The sequence below is a fragment of the Adiantum capillus-veneris genome, chromosome 12, assembly GCF_014529385.1.
Source record: "Adiantum capillus-veneris isolate H3 chromosome 12, ASM1452938v2, whole genome shotgun sequence".
NCBI classification, from domain to species: domain Eukaryota; kingdom Viridiplantae; phylum Streptophyta; class Polypodiopsida; order Polypodiales; family Pteridaceae; genus Adiantum; species Adiantum capillus-veneris.
Window position 1 is genome coordinate 119,865,860 of NC_140942.1, and position 20,523 is coordinate 119,886,382.

General features: G+C 39.1%; 1 protein-coding gene across 1 annotated transcript; it reads right to left on the minus strand.

The window, feature by feature from the left end:
• Window positions 1-3,393: 3,393 nt before the first annotated feature.
• LOC147446418 (putative serine protease EDA2) lies at window positions 3,394-5,192 on the minus strand. Its single transcript, XM_086526226.1, has 3 exons — window positions 4,711-5,192; window positions 4,419-4,544; window positions 3,394-3,899 (listed from the first exon to the last, which is right to left on the minus strand). The coding sequence occupies exons 1-3, from the start codon at window positions 4,909-4,911 to the stop codon at window positions 3,732-3,734; spliced, it is 495 nt and encodes a 164-aa protein (XP_086382352.1). The 5' UTR covers window positions 4,912-5,192; the 3' UTR covers window positions 3,394-3,731.
• Window positions 5,193-20,523: the final 15,331 nt, after the last annotated feature.

Genomic DNA, 20,523 nt, shown 5'->3' on the forward strand with positions numbered 1-20,523 from the left:
CATATTAAGCAAAGAGATATATGAAGGCTTAGATATTTTGTAGTCAGAATTGGGCACACTATAACCTCCCTTAGATTGTGGAGTTACGAAGTTGTAGGAATCTCGTTAATTTAAGCAGAGAGTAGATGTACCCATGAATTGGACACATGGAACTAGTATGTTTTTTGTCAAAAGAGAGTCCAAATGTGTATCATCAATTTCTTGACTCATCTATTTTAGTAGGAAGCATTCCAAGCTCCAAAAAAGGAATGGATTGAGAAGAGAGGGAAGTGAGTTTTGCCCAGTTAGAGCATCTCTCTTGAGATAGTCTCCTCTATTAGTTGAGAAGTGAGAGAAATACATTTTGATCACTTAGAGAATCTTCTAAATATGAGCTAGGATTCCTAGAAGAGGAGGTGGTTGGGTGACAAAAGCATGCATTAGTACGGTGCTAGTCTCTAGTTCTCACATGGAGGGTGTCACTAGATTTGTAATGGGATACTTTTATGTCACCATTTTGCTTGAACTATTTGAAGAGTTTGAAAATCAATTTTTAGGTCTTGTATAACCACAAAGTTTCCTTATGAGCTGAAAAAACTTGACATTTTTTTGGAATATGGATCCCACCACTAACCTTACTCTTACACAATATCTCTGAACCTAAATTGTGTGAAAAAGTGGATCCTATTTTTGGTGTTTTTTTTTCAAAATTTTGTAACTATACTGCTCTAAAATTTACGTTTGCGAGTTTTATATTTCTAGACAATTACGATTAGTAGTTCTCAACATGTTTTGATACTTCTAGGGAGAAATAGGTATTAAAGTTGAAAGTTATGAGCAAACTACAAGAATTAATTAATCATGTTTCTTGGCCAAATTTAGCAGTTTTATGATTTTTTTGGTGCCTTTTCTGATATCCAAATGCAATTTTAACTATTTAGGTGGCATGTGTAACATAAAGCTTATCTTCATGAAGTTTGGGGCACCTTATACCCTATTATCATAGTATACACCGATGGTTGCGTTTTTTATTGTAGAAGAATACGTGACATTCTAGTGTAGCAAGTATAGCCTTCTCAACATTGTTAATTTATTAGACCAATTGTGTGAATTTTGTAGGTAATAACCATATCTAATCATAAACTTCAAACTTGACTAGATATTGAGTAGTTTCTATGGGATTCTAGGGGTCATACTGCTAAACCCAATTTTTTCATGTTTGTTGTATTTAGAACTTCAACATTGTCCCCAAGGTTCCACTTGATAAGAGATCTATTATTCTTTTGACATACTACATGGATCTTTTTGAATCCAATGGCCCAAAGGGAACCAAGAAAGAATGTATATACTATCTATATTGAGCATGACTATAGGAACTTTGATGATAGGTCTGCAAAATGAAAAAAATGCAACTTTTTTGTACCTATTTTTTTGGCAGGGAGGCAAAAGAAACCATGTGTTTTGATCACCAACTCATTGAACTTAATGGGGAATTTTATCTCATATCCAACAAAAAATCCCCAGTCTCATTTACGTGCAATCAACAATAAAAAATGGTTGTTTTGGGCAAAATGGAGTGGCCCATCAACTTTGGAGGCTTTTTCTGACCAAAGGATGATAAATTTTATAAGTTTCTCATTTTTTTAATATATGTAGTAGTCCTCGAATTACAAGCTCATTAAAGGATTTTCCAAAATGAGTGGATATACTAAGCTTTTGGAGGTTTTTTTTCAAAGCCCTACAAGGACACTTTTATGTCATGTAAGGTTACCAACCCAGCGTTAAGATATCAAGCCCAACACATGGTACACTTGGATTAATTCTCACCTACATTTATTATTGGTACGAAGTAACGAACAGGAGGATCAATGCCAATAGTCTACAGCTTGGACATCATAAATAGGGTTTACCTACAAAGAGGGATGGCCAATTATCTTGCAAGCTCACTCACCGGTGTCTTGTATAATCATTTGGATAGTGCCAAAAAAGAAGAAGCTTTCAACCTCCATCTGTATTGTGTGCTCTCTTGGTTGTGTGTGTATGTGAGTGTGCCTATGTGTGTTTGTACTTGCATGCTTGCAAGAGCTCAAGTTGTATCCTTCTCTATCTCTCTAGGGACTTTGTTGCGGAAGCTCTAATGATGTCTTGCCCTTTCAATCCTCCGCTAAAATTATTTATCGTCCTTGTTTTTTAGTTCCTTTTTTTCCCTTTCCTTTGTACTTCCTTATTATTGTGTGTCCTTTTTCCTATTTGTACACTCGAACTTGTTCTTGTCTATTGTGGGCTTGCATGCTATTGAATGGGTTGATAGGTGGGAGAGTGTGGCTATACAAGTAAGTGAATCTTGGTTTCTAGTACTTTCTTTGGTTTTTTTGTTCTATGTTTTATTTGTTTGGTTTTTGATTTTAGGATGCTTATGTTTGGTGGGATGTGGTGGGGCTTGCTCTCTCTATTAAGTCTTGCATAGTTGGGCCTCCTCTAGTTGGTCCTTGGAGTTTTGTTGGTTTTTGGTGGGATGTGGTGGGGCTTGCTCTCTCTACTGAGTCTTCTAAAGTTGAACCTCCTCTAGTTGGTCCTTGGATTTTCCTTTACTATCTCCTTGGGGATATACTAATACAAGAGAGAGCAAGTGGATTGCAAGAGAGCTCCTTGGTAGCTCCACTTGACTGTTCATGGAGGCCCTTCCTCTTTATTTCCCTTTATAGACTTCTTTGTGAGCTAGTTTCTTCTTAGCTTTCAACTTCATCATCGACTGCTACCTTCTTCTATGCTTCTTGAGCTCCATGATTGCAAGATAGTACTAGTTGGTGGGTTGTCCCCAACATTAAGCAGCTAACGTAGGCCACAATTCCTTTCTCATAATAATACTAGTTGCCTTCCACATACAATTGCAAAGAGTACTATTGGTGAGAAATGCCTACCTTTTAGAGGTATTTTTCGTCCAGTTTCTTCCTTGGGTGGCCAATGCACCCTTTAATCTCTGTAAGAGAGGTTTTTTCCATGGTCTTTTTAGGTAATGTAGCTTTTTCGTTAATGTCTAGTTTTGTAAAGTTTCTCACCTTTTGCCTTTGGAACTGCTATGGATCTTAGTCATATCCTTACCTTCAAACTCAACACCATTTGAGTGGTGCAAAGGGTTTTTCAACTTTTGTTGTAAAAAAAGAAAGGAGGGTGAAGGGGGTGGAGAGAGAGAGAGAGAGAGAGAGAGAGAGAGAGAGAGAGAGAGAGAGAGAGATAATATACAGCGAGTACATAGAGATTCAAATCTATTGATTTGAGAGTCAATCAAACACAAGTAAGGTAGCATGTAAGCTCAAAAAAGAAGGTCTTCACTTACTATTGCAAAGCTCACTGACAATTAAATACATATGGCAATTTATTTGAAAAATGGATGATTGTTTCAATCGTCAAGGGTAGTATATAAGGGGCCTTTGTGTACCAATAACGATATAGAATAGAGGAGTTTCTGTTTCAAATTGAAATTTCACAACGTGAACATAAAAAAGAAGCAAAAGAAATGTGTATGTGTGTGTGCACTTTCGTGCACATGTGTAGAGATGTGCAAGGCTAGACATGTTTGCACAAACTTGAGACCTATGCTAATCTTAAAGATCAAATTGGTCAATAATTTTTCTAATGATACCCATAAAAAATTACATTAACATGTGATATTAGCGCAAGTGCAATTTCTTAGCTAAGTGGAAAAATTTTCACATTTGAAATTACTTGGTAATAAGGTCAAATGTAAGCTTTCACATACATACCTGATAGTAATTGCGAAAGTTTGCAAGGTCATATAAAGCTTCCCCTGTACTAAGATATGCAAGATTTTCTGTGCTTAAATCTTGTCCTGGGATGCTATCCCCATAGTACCGATGCTCAAGAGTCACATATGCAGCTTCCATTTCTTCTGCCAATGTCTACAAACCCACATGTCTAAGAAGTAAATGATGGTTAGAATTATATGAAATTGTTAGTTTTCTCCTTTCAAATGCATGTATTGAAAGCGATGAGGTCTATGGAGGGCATTGATCCCTTTGCATGTTGGCTCACAAACACATAAGGCAAAATGCTATAATCAATAAACCCATGTTTGTAACTAGCCAAAGAATGTTTTCATACTTCCCTTGTATACATATCACACCTTTTTTGCAAGAAGGAAATGCTCGAGTGTGGTGGACCGAGATGTTCTTGCTTAGGCATACAACCACTGTCCTTTTTATGTAATGCATTGTAGATGTCATAAGGGTCAAGGAGGGGAGCGTGTCTCCCTCTCCACCTTCCCGTGTATCTGGCTTTTATATAAACTAGTCTTTGAACTATCCCTGCCTGGCTTGTTAATCTCATTGAAACACATGGCATCTTTCGTAGGCTATCATATTTTATGTTATGATGTTTTGCATGAAGAAACACTCATATATTATCAACAAAACACATACCAAGTAGAAGCTATCCCTGATGCCTCGACATCTATACTCTCCGCAAATGTCAAGAAAAATGGGGCCATTAGGATCGACGAAGTAGTCGACCGACTCATAATACCGTTGTTGAAAAGTTCGATAATCCTGTGAAGACATTCATTACAGAAGGCATCATGGAAAGAGTTAGAGAGAGTTATCACTGTTGTAAGGGTGAAATGCAACACTTGCTCTTTGCAAAAAGAAAAAAAACACTATTAACATTTTGGCAGAGGTAATGCTAAATATGACCATGTGCCAGGGTTGGAAGTACCTGAGGGTTGAAGTGGTCGAGGGTTTGGGTGAACCAGAGGGGGCCGCTGTCTTGCTGAAGAATGAGCGGCTGGAAGTGCGCATGAGAGCGGAGGAGCTGAGGTAGATGGTACTGCATCTGTACGCCATGGCAAGGCTCGGGACCCATCACCACAGCCATCACCACCATCGCCACACCCAGCACCGCCGCTCCCGGCCTCATGGCTCACCTCCCTTCACGCTCTGAGAGAGAGAGAGAGAGAGAGAGAGAGAGAGAGAGAGCTGGAGGGTGAGCTTGACGACGAGCCCAGAAAATGCCTCGGCGCAGCCTCGCTATCTGGATCTTTTTTTGGTGTTGATCGCATCGCCGAGCCCCGCTCGCTAGGCTACGTCCACAACAGCCCACAGCTTGGTGTCAATGACGAGGCCTTGAGAATTACTTTTATGCACACCCTATTCCTTTGCAAGAATGGGGATGTGGTGTGAAGGTTGAGTAAGATACTCTAGCATCACTGCCACCTAAACAAGATGATGTTTCCTACCAAGTCCAGCTAGGTTGACACCTGTATTGAGTTGTGCCTTTGCAGACTCTATGTTAGAAGGGCACACACATCATCATTGCCACCTAAGCAAGATGATGTGTCCTATCAAGTCCAACTAGATTGACAATTGTAATGATTTAGTATTTATATCTCATTATAATCACTCTTCTCATACATTAATTCTAATATTATATTAATATTCATACATTTCAATCCACAAAATGTCAAAAATATGTAGTCATCTTTTAACTTCGTGAATACAAATACGAAATAAGTGTCAACGTCCCTTGGGGGTGCCCATAAAACAAATATTGTGTATTTTATCAATCTGTTATAATTCTTGGGTATCCACAAATGAAGGAAGCAAACCTTCAAATACACCCTATGTTTGTACATGAGGTACATCAAAAGTAATGATAGGTTGAGCATAAACTTCCACAAATATTAAATTATGACTTTTGAAAATCTTATTTGTAATAGGATTTTGAATTATATAGCCTTTACTGCCACTATTATACTCCAAAAAAATATATTTTCTTGCCTTAGCACCAAGCTTCCCATGTAACTCTCGAGGAATGTGAGGAAAGCCAAGACAACCAAAGACACAAAGATAACTAATTGAAGGCTATTTTTTAATACCAAGCCTCATACGGAGTAATGTTCTTTAAGGCACTAATAGGACACCGATTCTTCAAGGCCTTGAACATACAAAAATCCATCTCCATCAAAGGCATTTTCTCCCTTTCCACAACACCATTGTTATGACACAATGCTTTTCTTTAATGCCTTTATTTCCCAAAAATCCTTTCAATGACCTGACATATATTTTGCCCCCAATCTATACAACGAGTTTTGCTTTCAGTGGATACACCTAGCAAAACCTAGAAAAAATCATTGATAAAAGTTACATTATAAAGGCTATTACCCATTGTTGGTGTCCAGCATGTCACAATCTAGCATGGATTGAGTCTTTGGTTTTGCAATACATGCCTGAATCTACTTTTCTTAACGATTGAGCACAAATAGTCCATTTTCCGACATAATTCTAGTGATGCAAGAGTAAACATTATCTTGATCTTATACACAACACATCTATCATCCTAAAAAATGATCTAATAAACATTTTCTGCAAGAGATGATACATTTAACAAATTCTTCTTGATCTCAAAATATGCAAGACATATGACAAGCATAAAATTCAGACCATTTAAAATGGTAGCCAAAATCTTTCCAATGCCTTTAATTGGATAAGAACCATTATATTTACATGTGACCTTCTTGTTGAATTTTCATCCAATGAATGAAACAAATACTCCCTTGAAGTAATATGCATGTATGGACTACTAATAAATTACCAAACCATTTGTGTCTCATTGACACTATAAGAGGAAAAGCCTAAGAATACTAAAAAAGCATAAGAATCCTCCACAAAGTTTGCATACTATTCCTTGGCTATTAAAGAAGTACAAGAACTTGCAGCAACCAAAATTGACTCTTTTGTCTTCTCTTCAAAAATTTGCTCCTGATACTCACTAACATAGTGACTGGGTTTCTTGCAAAGTGACGTTTATCTTTCTTCTCATACTCCTACAAATCAACTTTTGACTTCTTTGAAGACTGTCTATGGGCTATTGAGTAGTGTTATGGTTTATGGTAGAGATTGTACTTGAGTTTTTTGCGTAGTTTTTAGGGGCAACTCTATCGTATTTTTCCCAGATTCTCGCCATGGTTTATGCATATTTGCAGTTTACTCTCTAATGGTTTAGTGGTCGAGTTGTCTCCCACTTTGGCAGTTATCTGCAGTTTTTTGGCTTATGGTTTGCGTTGAGTTTTGACTCATTATGCAAAGAAAAATTTTCTTGTTTTTTCTCTTCTTCTCACCATAAACGTTTGCAGTGTTATGTGATCTTCTACACTGGTCGATATATTCCTATTTTGACAATGATTGAGTGTTTACTCTCACTTTGACAGGTTTTGTCAGCTTGGACACAGCTTGGTGTTCTTGCACCCACTCTCGTAGGAGTGAGGATTGCATATGCTTGTGTCGATACAGACAAAGAATCAAACGTTTTAGAGGTTTTTGCAGATTTTTACAGTTTCTGTTGTGGGATGCGTTTTTGAGCTAGTTTGTTGTCTATTTGCGTATATGGTTATGTGCTTTACGCTCGGTTGAGTAGTTTGTCTCAGTTTATGCTTGCAGATAGCAGATTGTGGATTTGTTTTTTGCATATGTGAGCATCGGTTTTGATGCAATTAGTCATGGTTTTCATGATTGTGTAGTGGCCAAGTGATCTCCCACTTTTGTTGTCATTTTGGCATTCACTTATGGCAACAAACATGTGTGACAGTGAGAGACGGAGGTCTCATTCTTGCCAAACATTCAATGTTGGCCATGTGGTCACACAGGGCACATAAGGGACCCTTGTTTCAGACATATGAGACAACAACGGAGATGTATACAAGATGCAGATATGGCTTTGACACATGTTAGAGAGGGAGTTCTAGTGGCAGTCTATGCTAGTGACGGTGATGGCATGCTTGCCTCAAGTGTACCTCTTGTAGATTTGTCTATGGATATCACACTTTCTCCATAGTGATTACTAGATAGCGATGCTGCTTTCCACGTCATGCCATGTCGTGAGTGGTTCATCACATTTTCTAATGGGAGGCTTGGTTGTGTGCACTTGGCCGATGGTTCAGCGTTTGACATAGAGGGTACAAAAGACGTTTGTTTGTCTTTGCCCAGTGGTGCATCATACACGCTATAGCATGTGCGCTATGTTCCTCAGTTGAGATCGAGCTTGATCTTAGTGGGACAGTTAGCAGATTTTGGTTGTCACATACTGCTTAGAGAACAACCTTTCCACATGCATTGCCGCTCATTGGTGATTGCTAGAGGAGCCCACAGCGGCCTGGTATATCCTATGCATGTGTCTGAGGTTTGAGACAGGGTAGTCTCGATTTTTTTACTACCATGCTTTGAGCGAGAGACGAGACATGTCTCCTTTGCCAATGAGCTCCACCATGCTTACGAGATAGAGCATTTAGTTGTGCAGGATGTGCTAGTAGAGTCTATAGAGACAGAGTCTACTGGCATGTCCTGCTAGTAGACTCTATAGAGACAGAGATAGAGGGGCAGTTCTCTAGTGAGACACAATAGGTGTTGTGAGACTTTGTGCAGGTAGAGGTTGAGCAAGTATGCTCCTTAGAGAAACAAACATAGTTGACAAATATGGAGTTATTTGATATGCTCATGTTAGAGGCTGATGAGTTGGTGCAAAGACACACAATTTTGCCTATGGGTAACAGGGACGTGGGTTTCCCAATGTCGGTGTTGACGCATCTATACGCGATGGGTTGTCCTGATGATGTAGTGATTGCAAATAGCACAGGGGAGGTGAGTACAGCCAGGTTTGCACATATTTTGTTAGCGTTTGGGCCTCTCATGCTAGACTTGTTAGTGTCAAGACATGATCTAGCAGCTGTAGTGTGAGAATTTGCAGCAGGGGTTGTTAGTTGTGCAATGGCTGACACTAGCATGATGCATATAGGAGTTTTTCAGACCATACAGAGTAGTCTGCAGGATTTACATGCAGGCTCTAATGTGTACGCACACTCGCCTACCACTAGAGCCGATACAACTACATGTAGATTGACTGAGTGTGTACTCTCTCCTTCTCTGCTTCCCACACGCACACCGCACCGTGCATGCACGCATCCGTGTGTGTGTGCACACACACTCTTCGCCATATGGTTAGATAACAGTGCCACTATTCTAGTTAGCAGTGTCATATCTTCTTATGCTAGATGTTAGTACACCATGCTAGTTAGCACTATTGTCATCATATCTAGCATATACCCAAATGATGCTAGATAAGGGTGCCATTATTCTAGTTAGTAGTGTCATATCCTTCTTATGCTAGATATCATTGCCACCATGCTAGTTAGCATTGTCTTCTATTCTTATTAGCACTAGCATTATGCTACCTAATAGTACCACCATGGCAATTAGCATTGCCATATGCTAGTTCAGTTAAGATCTTACTCTATAGTCTCTATATGCTAACAATGCCAATGCTATTGTGCTAGTTAAAAGTGTTATCCGCCTTGATTTTTCTTACAGCACATGTGACATGTAGCTCATCTTGAAGGAGCTAGATGCTCTTGTTTGGGAGGACAGAGGGATACCCAAGTGAAAGGTTGTAGCAGGTTAGAGAAGGTGAAGATATTGGTGGTGAGGACCATGGATCAAATGCACATATGGTCAATCTGAAGCCTACAATAATGAGCATGGATGTGAGTGCCTCTACAAGTGAGATTTTAGATATTACCAAGGTTGAGGGACTGGATAAGATAATTCAGGAATTAAACATTGTAGATGAAGAGAAGCAGTCAACACAGGGGTACAACGAATAAGATAAAGTAGAATAAAAAGAGGAGGTGCTAGCCGAGACAAATGAAGTTATAGCTGAGGTCCTAGAAGACCTCATAAGCCTAGAAGACAAATGAAGTTATAGCTGAAGCCTGAGGTCCTAGAAGGCTTTGACATGGACATAGTCAACATAAGAAATGATTCCCCACAGGGCCATCTATTAGGCTAGGTAGCAAGGAAGAAGGGTTGTGTGGGAGCTTGAGCAGTCGAGCATATCCTACAAAAAAAATGAAAACCCTTTGCAGGTAGATTGCCAGTTCAGTTTTGCAATAAAAATATGTGCCTACAAGAAACTTTGAATTTCTCCATTGAGTTGTTTTCTGCATCAGTACTCTCTGCACGTTCTTGACTCGATAGAATTGAGAACTTTGATACGTAGATGTTACCTATAATGAAAAATTTCTATTTGTATCAATGAGTAGGGGGGTGTATAAATATCTTAAGTGTTATATTCCATGTGTAAGTTGTTGTGTGCTAGTCATGTGGGTGCTTGCTCATTTATATGTTTCAATTGATTGCTCTGCAAATGGTATAATGATTGTGGTGTGGCTATCAAAAGTACTATTTGTCTATTGCCCATCCCTCAACCACTTTTGCAGCTATTGGCATGGGGTACTCAATTGCACCTGCTATACTAGTTGAAGATGAGAGACTACTGATATGTTTGCAATGACCACCACTACCGAAGGAGAAAAAAAGGATGCATCAAAAACTAGTAGTCTTCCCAATAAAGGAAATCATCATCGATCACGTTCCACCACCCTTGTCAATGTGATGAGCTGGGCTTAAAAAAGGAGGCTTAAAGAAAAGACCACCTCCCATGGAGTGGGGTACAAGGGTTGTCATTCTTGACCTGAATGGAGTGTTGTTGTCACATTTTAGAGCAGGTGAGGCAATCTCATTGCATATAGAGAGGATAAAAGAGGTGCTATATGAACATGGACATCATATTTTCATCCATCCTAGATCCCTTCTTATTGTGGTGCTTGTATGATTTCAAGGTGTGTATATGGAGTTCTTTGTAGCCCTACAATGTCCCCAACCTACTTTGTGTGGCATTTCCAGAGCATTTCATTACCTCGGTGGCTTTTGTCTCAATCTCAGTATGAAAAAGGCAAGAAGGTGATGAAGTCACTCTCGGGTGAAAAAATATCATTCTGTAAAAATTCTTGTCTAATTTTTGGGGTAAGGAAAAGCAGTAGAATGCTCAAAACACTTTTATTGTAATGGTTCTACCTACTAGTGCTTTTATAATCTCCGCCATTGTTGTTTGATTTCACCAAAGCTTGAAAATATTTTTTCATGGGTACCTCATTGATGAAGTTGCAAACTTTCTTTAGCTTTGGTTGCTTGCACCCCCTACAAGAGTCCTTTGGCTTTTGTGATGCTTGTAGAAATAATAAATCATCCCATAAGAAACACGCAGGTGTTGCTTAAAAATTTCCCATCAAAATTAAAAAGCATTGATATAGACATTGTTAAGTGTGTCGCAAATTGCATCGCTTAAGCAACACAAATTTTGTGATGCTTTTAGTGATGTCTGCAAATTATTTTGCATCATTTATGCTATGACATTGCTCGCAACTTCAAAACATTTGTACAAAGAAGTTGTTGCGAGCCATTTCATTCTCCCGTGACTTCTTCAGGACTTCTTCTTGCAATAGAAAGCTAGATGTAACAAAAAATCTCAATATTGAACATGAAGGTAAGCCCCCCTCCCCCCAACACACACACGTAGATGCATACACAGATGAATATATACATATACATACACACACACACACACACACACACACACACACACACACACACACACACACACACACACACACACACACACACACACATACATGATACCAGTTGATCCTAAACGACGCTTCCGCACTCAACTAAACTTCAACTCTGCGCGGTGCCACTAAGGCTCTCGCACGCGTCAAGCAAGACGTGATCTCGGGCCGTTTTCAGTACTAGCCCCTCAACGAGCCGCCAAAGGGACTCAAGTCAGTGGACGCGAGCCTCCCAGCACGCGAGCTCCAAGTTGCAGGCCCTTGGCCTCTAGGTGAAGGTGTTCATCTTGAGTGTCCCGGGCAGTCCCATAACACTTGGTATCATATATATATATATATTGTATATATATAAATAAATAAATAAATATATATATATATTTGTATATATATGAATATATATATATATATATACGTATATATGAATATATATATATATATACATATATATATATATCTATATATATACATAGAGAGAGAGAGAGAGAGAGAGAGAGAGAGAGAGAGAGAGAGAGAGAGAGAGAGAGAGAGAGAGGAAATGCTATATGAATGTCTTTAAAGGGCCAAAATGAAATATGAGACCAAATTGATACAAGAGTCATGGTGAGGGAACACACACACACAAGCATATGTGCACACAGACACAGATGCATTCACACACAAACAGACACAGAGATGCAAATTGGCACATCTAGAGAGAGAGAGAGAGAGAGAGAGAGAGAGAGAGAGAGAGAGAGAGAGAGAGAGAGAGAGAGAGAGAGAGAGAGAGAGAGAGAAATGAATTGTATTATTAAACATCATCAAAAGGCCAAAATGATCTATGAGCCTAAATTGTAATAATCGTAGTGCGTCTAATACAATGTTTAGGTACAAAATAAAAAGAAGTGAAATAAAAGGTAAAATGAACATCAATGTCCAAGGATGTCCAGGATGGGGTGTTATCCTAGACATACTACATCGATCGATGCTGAAGAGCATCATCAATGTCCACCTCTGTAAATAGTTGTATTGGATGTCTCTCATGTCATTTTAGAGTAGTCTGTCATGATATAGTAGTTCTAATCCTATTATGGAGCCTCCCTTGATGTCGTGGTGGCCTTGGTAGACGTGGGTGTCTAGCTCTTCCAAGCTCAATGGCTCTATCAATCAATATACCTCCCATGTAGGTAGATTTTGAAGTCTGCTATGAAACTTGCTGATCTACTGAAGTCTATTGTGAATCTTTCTCATCTAATTTCCAAGTCTCTACTCTAAATAAGTCAACGATATCCCTTTATGAATATATTATATTGTCTAATCTCCTCAAGAGACACTCCCTACGTCTGCATAGCTCTAGAAAAAACAACCCAAGGCATCTCTTATACTAATATCTCCTGACTCGAGCTAGTGGTCCAAAGCCCTATTTGAATAGACAGTGTAAGCAACCTTGTATCTTATAGTATATCGAACAATGACATATGTGATGTAAGTTTGTATCTACCTTTTTATGACACAACTAAAAAATCTTGGCCTCTACGAGTACTTACTCTTCGAAATTTGCTAGTCTCAATCTCTAGCTGATGCGATGTTGTGCACATCTAACCAATAGCACATTGTATACTATGGGATATATAAGTGTCCATATACGCAGGTGTGATCACATATCCATCCTCTATGAGCTGTAACAGATTCTCTTTCTAAAAATCTATCTTTGAGACAAGCTCTCAAGTTGGCTCCATCCATGTCCTCCTGGTGTCTAGCTGAGTCAAGTCTTGTCTAATGAGGTGGGTAATGTGAGAGACAAGGAGGGTGCATCCAATACTAGAAAGGGGGTAGTCTATCCATACTAAATCCAAGTAGCTAAAACCATGATGTCATCTGCAAATACCAAGAAGATGTGTTTCCCTGTGAGGTATCAAGTGCCTCTACAAATAGCAGGAAGCAACAAGCTCTAGACAAATAACATCATGTAATACAAAGGTCGTAGTCCTAATCATCTGACAAATCGTAGAGTCTAGAGGTCTCTCCATACATTTTCATCCATCAATACAACCAGGTCGGCAATGATGGTCTACTAATGGTCCCCATATCTATACCCCATAAAGTATAGCTAAAGTAACCAATGTGTCAAATAGACACATCTTTGTTAGAGGTTCTTGAAATTAAATCTACAAACACATCCTCTCTATGCTCACCAAAGTTGCGTATGCTCTTGTCAGTTAGGTCTCTATTTCTCTCCTCAAGATTCTATAAACCAGATACAAATTGTGCCACTTTGACTTCCTAAGACATTCTCGCTGGATCATACTTGACAAGGGGGAAGAAATATTGATGGTACGATATATTCTAGATCTTTGATTCCCTAAGTACAATGAATAATTTCATTTATGTGGGTCGAATGATATAATGTGTTTGATAGTTCTACTCTAGCTATGTTTTAAGATAATCCCAAGTTTTTGTATTTGGGTTGACGTTGTTCTCATTACAATGGTCTTTCCACCAACACTTTCCTGTCTTCTATAATTTAAAGTTGGCAGTAATGGATTTTTTCTCTATAGATGAACGAGCCAAGTCAAAGTAATCATCCATAGGCTCAATCCAATCCTCAAGAACTTTGGCCACATCTTTTCCTTCCCCATTGAAGTTCCCAAGTTGAGGCTTGCAAAGCATAGCATCCATATTCCAATCAACGGTTGTCCATTCAAGTAAACCTAGAATATTGGCATTTGTAGCCACTCCATTTCCTCAAGGAGGCATAATTTACTACTGCACCGTATCAGGATCAGTCTTACTTCAAAACATCCTAATCTGTCTTAAAGAATTAGTTTTGTTAATTGAGAATACGAGATGGGAGGAAGAAATGATGCATAAATCAAATGAATTTCTACATCAAAAAACTCTTGATGTTAAACAATTCTATAATACACTACCTTTCAAAGGCTATCAATATTCTCTTATAGTCCTGACAAAATGTACTTTATGATAACTGCTGTGGCACCCTTCCACCAATGGATCATAGTTGTTCCACTCTACAAGTATGTGCTCTCGAGTATTCCATTCGTCTCTTTGAATTAAAGGTGTAAACAGGTCCTCATTTGCATCCAAATTGTACTTTTCTTTTGTGAGTAAATGGTTTTTTGTAGTCATTTGGAATGTTGCTATGGACTGTAGAATTTCTAAAACTGAAGTAATCAAATAAGTAAGGGGAATTCTTGGGAAACTCATCTAGTGTCTGCCATCCATCTATATAGTGTATATTGGCAAGGCTAGCTATGCATTGAGGCCTATTATAGCTATTGAATACGATCTTTAAATTGTGTGGGTTATGGGTAATGGACCTCCTAAATAAGTCAAAGAATGATTCACAAGGCATTGAAATGTAAGAATGGGTGAAATTATTTATACATTTCCTTCCCCATACATTAAACATCACAATGTCAAACATCCTGACACCATTACTAAAGGAGGTACAAGTCTCGCTAACCAAGTCTCCTTTGTTGGTTTCAAGATAAAATTGTGGGCATTGATCTGCATAATAGTTGGTCGGTGATGATAATCTCTTTCCCCATCTTGGGTTGTACCCACTTGATACTCCCCACCAGTGTGGGTTTGTGCTCATGTGGTCTAAACTTTGGGCTCCCTACAACATAGTGGTACTATGCTCTGCAAGTATTTGGAACTATATAATTTGTGGACACTAGCCTCTTCTTCTCTGCCTTGTTTTGTCTCGTAGTGATCAGGGATTTTAATTACGCGATGATACATTTTGTTAAATGTTAATTATTGTTGTTATTATCACTATTTTTTTCATGTTAATAACATAACTAATGTCATGACCTACGAAAATCGGTAGAAAACATAGAACCGGCGGGGCAACCAACAATCCCGGCGGGCTTATGAAGAAACCCGGCGGGCACAGCAAGAATCCCGCCAGCCCCGTCATGTACCCCCTCCATATTTGGCAGCTCTATATAACCCTGTAGTAGACATCACATCACATCACCGCTTCCTCTAATTTGGTGATCCTTTAAAATTTAGAAGAAAAACTAAAGGTAAAAAAATGAATAGTCTTTAAAAAAATTAAAACTTAATGTAACTCTGATCATGGATCATTAGTTCTTTTTTGGATTGAACTGATTCTTGAAAGGAGGTAGAAAGGTGAAACTTTGGGTCGGTATCTCTACATTTGGGATGGACTAATCTCATGTTTGGTTCACCGTTATATTTGCTAAATTGATTGCTATATTGATAAGAACTTCTATCATGGGTCATTAGTTCTTTTTTGGACTGAACTGAATCTTGAAAAGAGATAGAAAGGTGAATCTTTGGGTCAATATCTCTACTTTTGGGATGGACTGATCACATGTTTGATTCACCGTTGTATTTTCTTGCTATTCCGATTAGAGCTCCAATCGTGGGTCATTAGTTCTGTTTTGGACTGGACTGATTCATGAAAGGAGGTAGAAAGGTGAATCTTTGGGTCGATATCTCTACTTTTGGGATGGACTGATCACATGTTTGATTCACCGCCGCTGTATCTGCTTGCTATTCCGATTAGAGCTCCAATCATGGGTCATTAGTTCTTTTTTTGACTGGACTGATTCATGAAAGGAGGTAGGAAGGTGAATCTTTGGGTCGATATCTCTACTTTTGGGATGGACTGATCACATGTTTGATTCACTGATGTATTTGCTTGCCATTTTGATTAGAGCTCCAATCATGGGTCATTAGTTCTTTTTTGGACTGGACTGATTCATAAAAGGGGTAGGAAGGTGAATCTTTGGGTCGATTATCTCTACTTTTGGGATGGACTGATCACATATTGATTCAACGTTGTATTTGCTTGCTCATGTTTGAGTAGATTGAGGTTTATTCCCTTTAGGGTTCACTACTACGCTTGTGTGTGATATTGATTATAACACTAATGTTTGGTTTGAATAATACTTGAAAGAAGAGATAGCATAATGAGCTATGTTTATTGGTATTGCAGGCATCCAATAAGTATGTCTTCCACCGGGAATGTGAGCGGTGATGTTGGTGTCTCAAGCCTGGCTTCCTTGAGGAGACCTCCTACCTTGATGCCAGGTCCTGCTTCGCAGGGCACCACTTCGCATGGCAAGCGAAAGGCAGGTGGAAAAAGTCCAGGACCTGAGTGGAATTTTGCCACAAATTTAAATAAGTATCAAGATTGGAAATGTAACTTTTGTGGCGAAGAGAAATCTGGAGGAGCACCAAGAATAAGGGATCATTTGCTAGGGGGCAATACTAGAATCCAAGGAGGAAAGTGCAAGGGCTTAGGTGCAGAAGAAGCATCTATGCGCTTAAAAGCTTTAATTGGTAAGCTAGTTTCCACGACCAAAAGATCAAAACTCTCTACTTTCGACCATCACACCCCGGTATCGATAAGATCAAACCAGTATGTGGGATCATTGGGTGTAACACCCACCAATGGAAGCACTCAAAGCAGGGAACCAACTTCTCATATCGATGGAACTACACCTCCGAAGCATGGATCTCCTGACTTTCAGGTAGGATCGTCAAAAAGTAGACAGGTTAGCTTACAGACGAGCTTCAAAACGCTTGCCTTAGAAGAAGCACAACTTGCACTAGCTAAAGCCGTCTATTTCACTGGGGGATCAATTGCCATTGTCACCGGTGATGCATGGAAGTCAACTTGGAAACGCATTGGGGAGTATGGTGCTGGATTTACCCCTCCAACATATCACCATATGAGAAACCAACTGTTGGATAAATGTTACACAAGCACACAAAAGGATATTCAAAGGGTAATATTAAATGCAACAGAACAATCTGGATACACCATAGTTAGTGATGGTTGGTCCAACGTTCAAAGGCGTCCATTGATCAACATCATGCTTGTATGTCCTCGTGGTGAATGTTTTATCAAAGTTGTGGATAGCTCTGGTCAAATAAAGTCTGGCAGTTTTATAGCTGACATCATTGGCGACACAGTTGAGGAACTTGGAAAAGAAAATGTTGTCCAAGTAATCATGGACAATGCCAAAAATTACAGGGCTGCACGTAGGATACTTGAAATTCTCTTCTCTCACCTATATAGTGCTGGTTGCAATACACACAACTTGAACTTGGTATTGCAAGATTGGTACAAGAGGGAGGACACAGAGTGGTTGAAATGGATAGTAGACAATGCTCGCTTAATAGTCAAGTTTGTTTTGAAGCGTCAGAGGGTTCTTGACATGTACCGTCAGAGGATGTCTACTATGTTAAAACTGCCGTGCGAAACTAGATTTTGCACCAACTACTATACGATAGAATCACTAATAAAAAATAGAATGCTGTGATGGAGACATTTGTTTGTGCCATTTTTTCAGAATGGGAGGCTGGTCAAAGAGACAAGATAAAAAGCAAAATAGGGGTGATCAGAGATCTACTAGCTGATCACCACTTCTGGGATGATGTGGTGGATATGCACAATGTCATGATGCCAATTATGCTCGCATTACGCCAACTAGATTCTGCCCGCCAACTAGATTCTGCCTTGCCTAACATAGGTAAGGTGTGGATGGCTTGGTGGACTGTTCAAGAAATCCTTGCAAATCCAGAGGAGCCCCAGGAGCCAATTGTGAAGCCTTGGAAGACACCATTCACTCAAAAGAGGAGAGAAATTTTGAGAAAGTATGTGCATGGTCGATGGGTTGGAGCACATAGTCCACTACACAGCGTAGCTTTCTTATTGGATCCAGAGTATTGGGCAATGGAAATAGACAAACTTGATGAGGAGGTGCTGGAAGACTTTTATGATGTGATAGGCAGGTTTTATGATGATCTTGATGAGCATGCATCAACTGTTATTGATCTTACGAAGTTTAAACTCAAAGAGGGTAAGTTTGGTATAGAATTTGTGTAGAAACTTGCCACGAAGCAACCAGCGTGGAAGTGGTGGATGATGAATGGTGGTAGTGCACCCACCCTTAAACGCCTAGTTGTTAGAATCCTAGCCCAATGTGCATCCAATTCAAGTTCTGAGAGAAACTGGAGTACATATAAATATGTACATTCCACCATCAGAATCTGCCTTCTAAATTCAAGAGCTGAAAAATTGGTGTATATGTACTGCAGCCATTGGCTATTGGCAAGAGTGCAAGCTGAGAACTACAAAGAGGAGATGCCGCGCTGGACTTATGATGTAACCAATGATGAGGTGGACGAAGACAGTGAGCTGCAAGAGGAATCTCATGAAGTAGAAACTACATGTAATTTAGAAGAGATTCAAGAGAATTTGGAAATTGAACCAACTTTGACCCGTCGTCGCAGCAAGCAACTATGGTTTAATTAATAGATTATCGAATCCATTGAGTGACTTCTGGTTAAGTTCAAAAACTGTTTATGTTATAAGCTTTTTTTAATATTTAGTTTAAGGTTTAGACATTTGATTAATAATAAACGAAGCCCTTAAAAACCTTTACAAGGCCACAAATCACTATTAAAGCTTCATAATATACAAAGCCCTAACAAATTGTTGCATTATCACATATCATAATTGAAGTTGAAGTGAAGACAATTCACAATTCACTAATAAATTCTCGCAAGACAATGAGTAAATGTTTTCAAATGTTACAAAAACTATTCAAGTGATAGTGAAATATTTGTGAGAATATATTCATTCTCCTGTTCACGCTGACCTTTAAGCTTATTATAGTCTTCAGACATTTTGAACATTGCATATAGCTTTTTGGATATCTCATACTCACATATAGCACAATGAAAGTTATGCATCATGCTTTGCATCAAGCATGATATATGATACATATGTCCGCATGGCAAGCTGAAGTGACCACACCACTCATGAAAGAATGATCTACATATGGGGCAAGGAACACCGTGCTCACCAGAAGCTGGAGGGGCCTCAATAGATGTTGGGTGCTCAATCAATGTGGCAACATTTTGTTTTTTTATAGTCGCCCCTAACTCTTTTATGTGGCGAGATAGCACCTTCACCTCCCTTTGCAAGTCTCTATTTAGGGTTTCTTCTGCATGAGAGCCTTGTGTAGCTTGTGATGCTTGCCTCAGTTGAGTTTGAAGCTCCTCCTTAACTTGGTGCACTTCCATTGATGCACCTTCTAGTGCCAATGACATCTCTTGCCGTGTGACGGTGATTGCAGTACTGCGAATGTCCTCAACCGTCATGTGAGGTGTCTTTGAGCTAAAGTCCACTGCTTCACCCAAGAAATAATGCATGTATAACATCTTGGCAAACCACAATGGACAATCCAAATGATGCATAGGATGACCCATAACATCAAGATATATGTTCTCTCCATTGTCTCGTATGTCTGCATTAATGCATTGTGATAGCTTGAGTCGGCCTTTCTTGATGTTGTCATCTGCAACGCCTGGCCATATGGATTTGACCATTTCTTTGTCAATCCTAGTGTTCACCTCTTTCCATTGTGTACCCACTGGGTTGGCCCACTGGGAGCAACGAGCTGCAATTCGAGCGGTGTCGTTCACTCCACCGCCTTGACACATGGATCTGAGATGCTCAAAAGCGCGCTTAGCCCTTTGATTATCATTATCCATATCTTGATTAAACACTATACTTCAGTTATGGCATATAAACTTAATGATAATCAATTGCTATAAGAGTAACCACCATTTTATGACAATCAATTGCTATAATTTTAACCACCATTTTACGACAATCAATTGATATTAAAATAACCACCATCTTACGACAATCAATTGATATAAGAGTAACCACCATTTTTTAAATCAATGAATGACAATCAGTGACTCCACGTGGCTTATTGCTTGAAATTTAAGAGAAAAAACAAAACTCATAGTAAATTTGTTGTCTATTGAGATATAACAAAGTGTTTTTATTAATCATACATCATCCATGGCGCATAAAACCCAATTTTTAAAAGTGCTTTTATAAGTCAAAAGTCTCAAAAAACCCTGCTTCATAAAGTACATCATATATCCATCAAAAAAAGGCTACACTCATTTCAGAGGGAGGGCGTAAGCATCGTTCTGGTTGGGCTTCAAATATTTCTAATTCTTCATCCAAAAGTGCCAAGGTCTTTCTGTCTATGGATTTATTCCTCACCCAACCT